Here is an 11,099-nt window from a genome sequence, read left to right on the forward strand (position 1 = left end):
AAATATATTTTAATAAAAAAATCAATAATTGCACCTGCAATTAATAATTTCAAGGTGTGGAAATAATGATTTATAGTTAGTTATTAATTTAAACTAGTTATTAATTTAAACTAGTTGTGTTATACTTTAACTTTTACAAAAAGTAAATAATACTTCAATATACTTGTGTCGATAAAAAATAAATCTCAAAAAGCAATTTATCCCCAAAGTTTATTTTAACATATTAAAAGTATTGGTGTTATACTTTGCAATATAGAAAATCAAATTAAATGTAATAAAAATTACCTATAAAAGTGTAATAAATTCTATTTTAAGATACCATAAACACTTTTTAATCCGTAATTTAGAAATTTGATAGGTCAAAAATATATATAAATACATAATACGATTCGAGATATCGACGACGGAATAGACAACAAACTTGTTTTTCATGTTACACCTTCATTTGTGGGTGGATTGCTAATTATTATTATAAATAACTGTTATATATTATAAATAATTGTTTAGTTGAATAAAACATATATACCTTAAAAGATTAAAATATATATATATATATATATATATATATATATATATATATATATATATTATGTCGAATTTAATTCAAGTTAAAAGATGAAATAAGAAGTCATTGAAAGATTAACGTTGAAACAAATATAAAATAAAACCTTGGTAAGAGGATATTGTTTAACAGTACTTTCCTGCATAATTAGTCAATTTTAATATTAAATATTTAAAGTTATTATAAAAATAAACTTGGAAAAAAAACTAGCAATTCACATGATCTCAGTTGGAAAACAAAAGCTATAATGCTTCTAAAGAAGTCAAGATAGAAAAAACTAGAAATTCTGAAGATTTCAACTGAAAAACAAACTATATAATTATTCTAAAGAAGTCGAGCTCTATTAACAGATTGAAACAATCATCATATGATTTTTTTAAAAAAATCTTTTTGTAAACTGTCTACACGCCACCATAATATTCATTAAAATTATCAATTATAGATTTTAAATTAATTAGCATTCGTGGTACCCATTAGAATTTTGCATTAAAATCTATGGTGAATCATAAAACTAATAATAATTAAATTAAATTAATAACATGAAGAATAGAAATCGACTACTTGAAGAAAATTAATAATGAAATATATAGTATCAAACTTATTATATATATATATATATATATATATATATATATTGAATTATGATATTTTTAATCAGGAAGTGCGGTCCGTTAATAAAAACTTATTCACGATTTAAAGATTTGATGCGTGTAATGCTCTGAATTTTAAAATTCAACTGCCTAATTAATGACTAATTAGATATTTTTGCGTCACGGTATATTATTTATATTATTTAAGAGATTACAAAATTCTTAGAAACTCATAGTGTATATATTTATATATAATTAAAAATGGGAAAAGCTTTCTGTCAAGCATCCATCCAGAAATGAAAAATGAAAATTAAATTGTTTTTTAAAAAATGTGTTACGTTTTTTGTACCAGTTTCACTCAGTGGATAAAACACACAAATTCCTTAAAAAAAATATTAACAAAGGTTTATTAAATATTAAAATTAAAAATAAATTCAACCAACAATCTTGTCAAAGTGATTTGTGAAATAAACTATGAACGATCAAAAGACTTCTCAAGGATAATAAGTTATTGTTATAAAAAAATAGTTTTTACAAATTTTGGTTAAAAATTTCAGTGTTGCTGCGTACGGATGAAGGTCCTTAACGGCCGAATTTTTTAACAGGTCGGTGGGACTTTCGTCCGTTTGTATTGACACAAACATTTTTGGCTCCTATATTTCATATACATATTATTACACATGTATATATATATATATATATATATATATATATATATAAATGTAAGTATTTATATAAAAAAACAACTAATTATGTGTCAACTTATAAAATATATTTTCATGTATATACAATTAAAATGACTTCTATTTCTAAATATTACTTTATATAAATATAGCAATTTTATCATGTGCTACTAATTGTTGTTTCATTTTTGATTGAATTATGTTTTTCATCTTCATTATTTACTCTTGATGTTGTGGCTATACCATCAGAGTGAATAATAATTTTCTTCTTAACGTTAGTCACTGGCTTATCAACATTTGAGTCTAGTTTTCTCACAACTAAAATTTTTCCTTTCCTCTTTATCATTTTTATATCGCCACCATCAATTACCTCCATTTTATTTTTACTTTTCATATCTCCCATTAACTTAGATGTGTCGACAACTCTAAGTTTATTATTTTCTATATTTTTATCAGATTTGGTAGTATCACTCTTGTTTTTTGTACTTTTTGAAGTATCTTCATCATCACTGGAATCTATTGAAGAGTTGGGAGATAATTCTGAGTCAGATAAACTTTTATTTCGTATTGTATCCTTGAAGAAAATTGTTTATATTACATTTTTAACAAAAAAGGATAAAAAGAAAATAAAAATACTATTGTGCATTGTGTTTAACATCTTACATTCATATTAGTATTTGTTTTTTTCTTTCTTCTGGTTTTCTCAATAGGAAGATACTTATTTGCTAGGGTTTGTACTCTAGATAAATCAAAATCTTGATCGATCCTCTTCACGGTTTTCAATCTAAAAGCCAATATATATTGTAGTATTATTTTAATTTAATATTGTATTATTTTTGCACCTTTGTTCTTCACTGGTTACATATAAATCATCTGGTTTATGATAAACATTATGTATATCATATGCTTTTTTATTATAAAACATTGCTTCACAAGTTGTGCATTTGATTAAGCATTCTGGTAATGCTTCTCTCTCAGTTTTTGAATGCTGTTTTTCTATATGTTTCTATAAAAATCATGGTGAATTAACAAAAATTAATTGACAAATAGTTCACAAATAATTTAAGGCATATGTACCTGTAAATTAAACTTCACCATGTATTCTGTTCCACAAAGATGACAATAATATACAGAGAGTGGTTCATTTGCATTATTTAATTTAATCTTTTTCGAAGGTGGAGCTGTTACAGTTGGTTTTAACATGGCTTTGTTTCTATTGTGAATAGATCTAAAAGTAATTAATGTTCTAGACTTTTTATTTGCAATTTTGTTTATATTCAAAATCTAAATTAATGACAAACCCAGTATGATAAGTTAAAGCTTTCTGATTGTAAAATACCGCATCACACTCCTTACAAGGCCGAACTTTGTCCGGTTTAGGAACAATGCTTGTATCATGACTTTGAAGATGAGCATCTAGCTTGCACTAAACAGCAAAATGATACAATTAATAGTTAAAACTCTTCTTTTATCAAATATAATTTTACAGATTTAAATCTTCTATAAAGTATAAAGTTTCAAAAAAATAAATGGATTATTATTCACTCACACTACCTGCAAAGGGAATAACATTCCGCAATAGCTACAATAATTTTTACTTGGCAGTTCAGGATGTTTTTTATATTTATGCTGAATGGCTTTTGTCACATTATCAAATAATTCAGTGCATCCCTCACATTGTATAATCTCTTTCGAGGTAGAATCTTTAGAATCACTTATAGGCTTGAGTTGTACAGTTTGTCGACCCTTCATATCAATTTTTTTATTTGCATGTTCCCTGATAAATAGTTAATTTAGGCAACAAATCACCAATTAATTGTGTTAATTCAGTTAGGAGACTACTCACCGAAAATGACTTTGAAGCAATTCCTGACTTGGGAAAGTCATACTACATAATACACACTTTTTAGGCTCACTGGACATTTTAATCACTGCGCAAGCATATAAAAAACTTTTATATTATAAAATGATTTGGTAAAAATATCAAAAAATAAGCTCTAAATAAATTTTCAGAGGAGATTGCAGAAAAATAATAGAAATTATGGTTCTTATTAATGAATTATATAGCTGCTTAAAAGCAGGTGAACGATTTATTCAAAATAACAAAAATATTTTAATATATATATATATATATATATATATATATATATATATATATATATATATATATGTATGTATTTATAATAGGCAAAAAAGAAAATGAAATTTAGAATTAATGAAGCAAAAGTTTCAAGAAGATTTTACTCCTCTTCAGTGCGACACATACAATTGTGGAATATATTAATAAAAACTGAAGAAAAAACATAAATATACCTATAATTATATGTGAGTTTATAAACGAGTAGAAAAATATACATACAAGTAGAAAAATTTGATCTATTGGAATTATATATACAAATATTGTAACTATATATTCTTGTTTATCTATGATATATATGTAAATATGTTGGAAACGTTTTATTGGAAATATTAATTGTAAGAAAATAATAACCACCTTAAACTAGGAGTGCCCTTTTTGATAAAAAGTTATACGTTTTATAAATTAACATAATCATTGCCTAAGAATCCTAATCAACTATAAATGTTAATTAGAAAATGGTTTGAAACTCACAAAGTTCCTAGTAATTTTAAATGATTTGTGCATTTTATAAATTTAAAACAAAATAAATTTATAATTGGTGATATATAATGTCATCGAAAACAGATTGTTAAATTCATTATAATCAATATCCATTATTTACAAGCAATACATTTTTTCTTAATCATCATCCCCACAAATTTATACAAAGGACACATACATATGATAATAAAAATTTGAAACACTTACCGTACAAACTGCAAAATTGTAACTATGATGTTTAAACGTAAAACTTTTGTTTAAATGATATAATAATCAATTATTTATTAATAATTAGTATTCAAAAACACATTTCTTTATAAACCCTCAATTTATGCTACAAAACAGTCAGCCATTTTGCTGCATCTGTCACTTGTGGTGTACACCAAACGACTAAACACAGAAACTTATATATGATTAATTAATTTATTTGGATGTTTACTTGATTTATATATAAATATATGTAAAAATTTATTTTTCATTGTGTTATATAATGAGTAGTAATATATAATCAAATACTAATTCAATATACGCAAGTTATTAATAATTTACCAAACATAACCTCACTTATTTGAATGAATCCAACAACTGTTTGAAATAATTACAAAGATAAATCCTAGCAAATAAATTTAATTTTTCAATAAATATGTCAAAAGCACGAGGATATGATGTACATGATGATGGTCCAGGATTCGTTGGTATCAGATTTTGTCAAGAATGGTAAGTTAAACAAAAAAATCTTCCCCATAATTTGAGACTGATGTAAAAAAATTATCTATTTAGTAACAATATGTTGTACCCCAAAGAAGACAAAGATAATAAAGTCCTGCTTTATGCTTGCCGAAATTGTGATTTCAATCAAAGAGCTGACTCAAATTGCATATATGTAAACAAAATTATGCACGAAATTGAGTAAGTACATATTAAATCATTCTTAAACATAAGCATTGCTTCTAAAGAATTTGTAGTTCTGATTAAACCTTCCATTAGGTTTTTTATTTAGTTTATCATTTTCTATGTTTTATCACTTAGTGAGCTGACCCACATAGTTCCTGATGTAACATCGGATCCCACACTTCCCAAAACAGAAGAGCACCCTTGTCCTAAATGTGGCCATCGAGAAGCTGTATTCTTTCAAGCTCAAACTCGTAGGGCTGAAGAGGAAATGAGATTATATTATGTATGCACCAATCAAAATTGTACACATAGATGGACTGAGTAAAACCAAATTTGTGTAAACAATCCAATTTTTCATTCAGTTTGTACAACATTCATTATACATATAATACATTCATGTTTATATGCATTTTTTGTTATTTTTCATATTTATATATTTAAATTTCATAAGTAATTAATTTTCAGACTTGCATTTAAAATCAATTACTTATTTCATAGGCTAGAATGCAATCTGGTGAATATTTTACTCAACTTATATCATTTCTTGCAAATATAAAAGTTGGATCATAAAGTTATTGCACATTTCTCCCTACAACAAAATATTAAATCATGCATTTACATAAATCTTATGATGTTAATATTGCAATTTATTTATGATTTGGAAGATATTTATGTGTATACATATTTTGGTTTCTAATAATTGGAGAAGTTCTTAACCACATACAAACATTAAATAGTTTATGCAGCTATAATGGGGCCATTCAAATATCACATAAACAACGCCCATTGTGTTAATCACAATGTTTTTCAACAAATTTTTAACATTTTCAGTATTGAAACCTTTAATGTGCTCACCCAATATTTGAATTGCCCCCATATTTGTATTATCATCACAAGGCATTTTACTGAAAACACAGAATAATTGGCAATATAATCACCAGATTGAATCTATATAATAATTTTAGTAACAAATTTCGTTTTATTAATTGTAAGTGATTAGTACATGCTAAATACACTTTATAAAAAAGTTACCTAAAAGTCCAACAACCTTGGTAATTATCAACAATTGTTAATATATCACATACACACATTTGTAAAAAAATGTGAATCACAGATTTTTCAGTCCTATTATTCAATCTTTTGTGGCTAGATACAATTTTACCATGTTAGTTTAGGTAAGAAAGCAGTCCAACTTATAAAACCAATATAAACAAAATGAATAAACCAGCTAAAAAAATCAATGGGAGGATTATGGCCTGTAAAAAATAAAACAAACTGAAAGTAAAAAGAAATGTAAACAAAGCTGTGAATACATATTACGTATATTCCAATAAGAACATTTAAATTATACATTAAAGGGGACTGGAACACATTTACAGATGATTTTTTCCATTGACAAGAGATTCATCTTGAAAATACTGTCCAGAATTTCTGAAAATAAAATAGTAAGTCAAATGATGTCAATTTGAGCATGTTGGTATAAGACAAACATGTTCAATTGTCGTCGAAGACTAAAATAAATGCTTATTTTGATAATGACAGTATTTTCAGAAATATAAAATATATTAATGCTAAAAAATTAACACAAAAAAGAAATAGAATTCTATACATATATTGCAGGAGATAAATATAAATCATAATGTACAAACCACACAATGTGCTCTTAAAATAATATAATGAAAGATACTTAAAATATGCTTCTACTTAACTTCAAAAAGTAGCTTTGTAGGATATTACAAAACAAAATAAAAATAAATTTATATTGTAAAAATATGAATCTCAACGAAATTATATTTCCATTACAATAAATGAAGGATTTTTAGCATTCGCATTTAAAGCAAATGCTTTTAAACTAATTTAAATGACATGGAATGTATTACTATATATTCTATTATGCAATTGGGTCAATGGCACCTTACTATAATTTAAATAATTCAATAAATATATAAATTAAATACACAGAGCCATTAAATTATCAAATCAAAACGGAAAATAAATTATGTATGGCAAATATTCTGTGTATATGTGTTTGTGTGTGTGTGCGTGTATATTTATATATTAAGTCATATTGCATAACAGCTAATCAGAATAAGTCATTTGAAACAGAAGTGACTAGCTGGTTGATTCTACATTTTCTTCAACTACTATATAATAAAACTTGCACACACTCTTGACTAGTTTCGATTTGTAGTAAAGTACAAATGCAATCTTATAAGAAATCCTCATCATCACTCGTAATTACATTATTTGCTTAACAATCAGATTTCTCATAATATGCATAATGTACTAATACTCACAATTATCTTAGTAAATTTTACTACTTTATATTAAATCTTATATAATGTAGAAATTGTTTCTATTAAGTCTATAAGTTAAGCTAATATTATAATAATCGAATAATTTAAATTAGGTATACAATTACATACACAATATTATATTAGGCATATTATCAGAATATATTCAAAAGTAAAAATTAAAATTTTGCTTACGCGGAACATAATTCTTAATGCCAGGTAATAAGTTACAGTTATACATGAAAAAACCAAATGTGACAAAAAAAGAATTATTATTTATGTGATTAAGCTTATTCAGCCAACTCACTTGCTTTTGGTTTTGTTAGTTTTGAAGCTGACTTGTAGAACACGTTCACCTAATGTGTAACCATTCAATGTCTGAATAGCAACCACAGCTTCAACATAGTTAGTCATTGTAACAAAACCAAAACCCTTACATCTGTTGTTCTGTGGATCAGTCACTATTTTGACATTCTGCACGGCACCAAATGGCCCAAACAGCTGCCAAAGGGCGTTCTCCTCTGTCTCTGGAGCCAAGTTGTATACAAAGATGGTCCAGTTTGCTCCTGCACCAGTGCCGCCTGTTTGTGCAGCATTTGGCAAACCTATATTTGGCAGGCCATCAGTCATTGGAGAAAACCTAAAACGACCAGAAGGATGATGAATCGGACCCGGAAAACGGCGAATATTTGCTTGTGAAGGAGTCACATAAGCAGCTGCAGGAGCGATGGCTTTGTTATTGTTGGTATTAGCGAATTTAACTGTTATAGGTTCGGTGCCGCCTGGTGGAATTGTTCCATTAAGCTCTTTGATTGCTTCTTCAGCTTCAGCTCTCTGGTCAAAGCGTATGAATCCAACACCCTTGGAAGCTGATGCCGGAATGGGATCCTTACCTGTAATGCTGTAGGGACGCGGTTGAACGCCCTCACTCAAGATTCTTGAAGCAATAATTGTACCACAAGAAGAAAACAGGTTTTCCAACTCCTGTTGGGTCATAGTTTTTGGCAATCCCGAGATATATAAATTAGCTCCTTTTATCGATTCGGAGCTCGGTCTAGCGTATGAAACTTTAATTTTTTTATTTTGCAAACATAACCCGTTTAGAGCTTTAATAGCCTTCGCCGCGTCTTCTTCTTGGAAATATTTCACAAAAGCGTATCCAAGACTCACCCTCGATTGCACGACAATCGGGAAAATATCTGGATATTCATGGCTTTTACCATATATCAATTTACAATTTTCTACTCTTCCGACACTTTCAAATAAAGATCTAATTTCTTCTTGAGTCATCGTTTGGGGTAAATAGTTAACAATCAAGTTTGTTTTGCAAGGTTCTTGTGAACCGGCGTTGCTGCCATTTTGCCCGACATCAGTCTCCATTTTTGTTAATGTTTCAACCCCTTTTCGTATAAAAAAACTTCTATATTATTTTATAAATTGAGTATTATTGATATTGCACAACGGTTTCTGAATTATATGTATTTTAATGTTCCACTTTTATTAAATATATTAATAGTTTTTTATGTAGCGTCTCTTAGCTTCAGCAATTTCGCTGAGCCGAAAAGCGTCAGAGCGTCCCTTGCTATAATCACTAAAAATGGCGAAATATCAAATTGATATTACACCTTAATTTAAATGCACTTATATAGTACGCGAAATAAAAATGTAGTTACGAGTATAAAATACGAATAAAAGTATTTCACAAATTATTTATGGACGATAATATTTTTCAGATCACTAACATTTAAAACTAGAATCCTCGTCAAACACAATCACAAACGCAAAACAGATTTCTTCTTATTTCTTTTCCCGTTTGTGTTAACATAGAATAAACCCTGCGCTTTTTGGATAGGAGGGGCGACTGGCGCGCTGCTTTTGCGGCGAGGTCGGAACTAGAATTAAAAAGAAAATCAGCTCGACTGAATCCGATCTGGCAACACCAGTGCGCCAGTGATCATTTTTAATCGCAGCGTCCTGTTTCCAACTTTAGACGCCAGACGCCATTGCTCTATTGATATTTATTTCCAAAATAGAGCAATTTAAATTGTTAACGAATTTCAATTGTTATCAGATTATTGTTTGACAGCGCATTGTTTTAAATAAGTGGTGTGATATAACTGCTAGTTTGCAATATGTCTCATAGCAGAAACGAATGCCGAATATATGTAGGTAATTTGCCGCCCGACATAAGAACAAAAGATATCCAAGATTTGTTTTATAAGTTTGGAAAAGTAACTTTTGTTGATTTAAAAAATCGACGAGGGCCACCCTTTGCCTTCGTAGAATTTGAGGATGCGCGGTAAGTCTTAATTATCAAAATGTATATTGATCAGGTTATTTATTTAAACTTGTTACCTTAGCGACGCTGATGATGCTGTAAGAGCTCGAGATGGTTATGATTACGATGGTTATCGATTACGAGTAGAGTTCCCAAGGGGAGGTGGACCAGGAGGTTTTCGTGGAAGATCAGGAAATAATGATAGAGGTAGTGGAAGTCGACATGAAGGTCGTGGAGGACGAGGACCACCAGCAAGAAGATCTCAGTTCAGAGTCCTCGTTACTGGTAATATTTTAATATTATTTAACTCTAATTGTAAAGTATCCTTAATGTTTACTATAAGAAAATAATTACTTTAATATTTATGCTTTTAGGCCTTCCACCATCCGGTTCTTGGCAAGATCTGAAAGATCATATGCGCGAAGCTGGTGATGTTTGTTATGCTGACTCTTTTAAAGATGGAACAGGTGTTGTTGAATTTTTACGCCATGAGGATATGAAATACGCTGTAAAGAAATTAGATGATTCCAGATTCAGATCACATGAGGTATATTATTTTTGGAAAATTCATTCGGTGATAATTATGAAATATTGAAATATTCATTAATTTAAAGGGAGAAGTTGCTTACATAAGAGTAAAGGAAGATGCAGGTGGAAGTGACCATCGTGATTATGGAAGGTAATATTTATTATTTAATTGTTGAGCAAAAATATTAAACATACCTGTAATATTTTTCTATCTTTGGTAGATCAAGATCCAGGTCACTCACTCCACGTAGAAGGAGTTCTCCCACATATTCACCAGTTCGTAGAAGCTACTCAAGATCTCTCTCTGATAGATCTAACTATTGAATGTCTTTGAATTTTATATTAACTCTTCTTACATTTCTTCTAAGAAGTACATTTTAAAGGAAAAAAGTAACGAAGGACATAATTATATGTATGTATGAGTAATATAATTGTACTAAAAAGAAAGGGAAATTTCAAAGATTATTTTATAAGAACGATGAAATTGTGAATAGTGTGAACTTATACTACATTCCTAGAAATTGAGAACATTATAATCATTCAAGTTGGGTTCTCTCTGGTCATTTTTGTTTAATTATTTTTAAGCGTCAACAAACATTACTTTGATCATAACTAAATAGGATTTTTATTTTGCTTTAAGATATTTGTGT

The 11,099-nt window shown here is 28.2% G+C and overlaps 4 protein-coding genes across 5 annotated transcripts; 2 read left to right on the forward strand and 2 right to left on the reverse strand.

The window, feature by feature from the left end:
- Positions 1-1,914: 1,914 nt before the first annotated feature.
- Positions 1,915-4,831, reverse strand: LOC113382840 (transcriptional repressor CTCF-like). Its single transcript, XM_026621087.1, has 8 exons — positions 4,663-4,831; positions 3,682-3,766; positions 3,390-3,612; positions 3,137-3,261; positions 2,913-3,063; positions 2,678-2,841; positions 2,499-2,619; positions 1,915-2,409 (listed from the first exon to the last, which is right to left on the reverse strand). Exons 2-8 carry the CDS (start codon positions 3,756-3,758, stop codon positions 1,996-1,998), a joined length of 1,275 nt encoding a protein of 424 aa, XP_026476872.1. The 5' UTR covers positions 3,759-3,766; positions 4,663-4,831; the 3' UTR covers positions 1,915-1,995.
- A 199-nt stretch (positions 4,832-5,030) lies between these two features.
- On the forward strand, positions 5,031-5,674 carry LOC113382841 (DNA-directed RNA polymerase II subunit RPB9). Its single transcript, XM_026621088.1, has 3 exons — positions 5,031-5,172; positions 5,236-5,364; positions 5,485-5,674. The coding sequence occupies exons 1-3, from the start codon at positions 5,099-5,101 to the stop codon at positions 5,672-5,674; spliced, it is 393 nt and encodes a 130-aa protein (XP_026476873.1). The 5' UTR covers positions 5,031-5,098.
- Positions 5,675-7,355: 1,681 nt separating this feature from the next.
- On the reverse strand, positions 7,356-9,485 carry LOC113382709 (ELAV-like protein 1). 2 transcript variants are annotated; one of them, XM_026620936.1, is made up of 2 exons: positions 8,555-9,485; positions 7,356-8,512 (listed from the first exon to the last, which is right to left on the reverse strand). In XM_026620936.1, exons 1-2 carry the CDS (start codon positions 9,021-9,023, stop codon positions 7,947-7,949), a joined length of 1,035 nt encoding a protein of 344 aa, XP_026476721.1. In that variant the 5' UTR covers positions 9,024-9,485; the 3' UTR covers positions 7,356-7,946. The 2 variants fall into 2 exon arrangements, with proteins under 2 accessions (XP_026476721.1, XP_026476720.1); XM_026620935.1 differs by having other exon boundaries at positions 7,356-9,485.
- A 114-nt stretch (positions 9,486-9,599) lies between these two features.
- On the forward strand, positions 9,600-11,083 carry LOC113382824 (serine/arginine-rich splicing factor 1A-like). The gene is made up of 5 exons (XM_026621064.1): positions 9,600-9,942; positions 10,004-10,206; positions 10,296-10,468; positions 10,536-10,600; positions 10,671-11,083. The coding sequence occupies exons 1-5, from the start codon at positions 9,776-9,778 to the stop codon at positions 10,771-10,773; spliced, it is 711 nt and encodes a 236-aa protein (XP_026476849.1). The 5' UTR covers positions 9,600-9,775; the 3' UTR covers positions 10,774-11,083.
- The last annotated feature ends 16 nt before the right edge of the window (positions 11,084-11,099 follow it).

This window comes from Ctenocephalides felis, unplaced genomic scaffold, assembly GCF_003426905.1.
Source record: "Ctenocephalides felis isolate EL2017-DRISC unplaced genomic scaffold, ASM342690v1 CF-g0.4_SCAFFOLD_03570, whole genome shotgun sequence".
In the NCBI taxonomy this organism is placed as follows: Eukaryota; Metazoa; Arthropoda; class Insecta; order Siphonaptera; family Pulicidae; genus Ctenocephalides; species Ctenocephalides felis.

Bases quoted from the DNA above. Each gene is read 5' to 3' on its own strand.
- LOC113382840 (XM_026621087.1), bottom strand. From the start codon at position 3,758: ATGTCCAGTGAGCCTAAAAAGTGTGTATTATGTAGTATGACTTTCCCA. The intron at 3,262-3,389 runs GTAGTGTGAGTG...TTTGCTGTTTAG, and splicing joins GAATGTTATTCCCTTTGCAG to TGCAAGCTAGATGCTCATCT. The intron at 2,620-2,677 runs GTGCAAAAATAA...ATTGGCTTTTAG, and splicing joins GTAACCAGTGAAGAACAAAG to ATTGAAAACCGTGAAGAGGA.
- LOC113382841 (XM_026621088.1), top strand. From the start codon at position 5,099: ATGTCAAAAGCACGAGGATATGATGTACATGATGATGGTCCAGGATTC. The intron at 5,173-5,235 runs GTAAGTTAAACA...TTATCTATTTAG, and splicing joins ATCAGATTTTGTCAAGAATG to TAACAATATGTTGTACCCCA. The intron at 5,365-5,484 runs GTAAGTACATAT...TTTATCACTTAG, and splicing joins AAAATTATGCACGAAATTGA to TGAGCTGACCCACATAGTTC.
- LOC113382709 (XM_026620935.1), bottom strand. From the start codon at position 9,023: ATGGAGACTGATGTCGGGCAAAATGGCAGCAACGCCGGTTCACAAGAA.
- LOC113382824 (XM_026621064.1), top strand. From the start codon at position 9,776: ATGTCTCATAGCAGAAACGAATGCCGAATATATGTAGGTAATTTGCCG. The intron at 9,943-10,003 runs GTAAGTCTTAAT...TTGTTACCTTAG, and splicing joins GTAGAATTTGAGGATGCGCG to CGACGCTGATGATGCTGTAA. The intron at 10,469-10,535 runs GTATATTATTTT...ATTAATTTAAAG, and splicing joins CCAGATTCAGATCACATGAG to GGAGAAGTTGCTTACATAAG.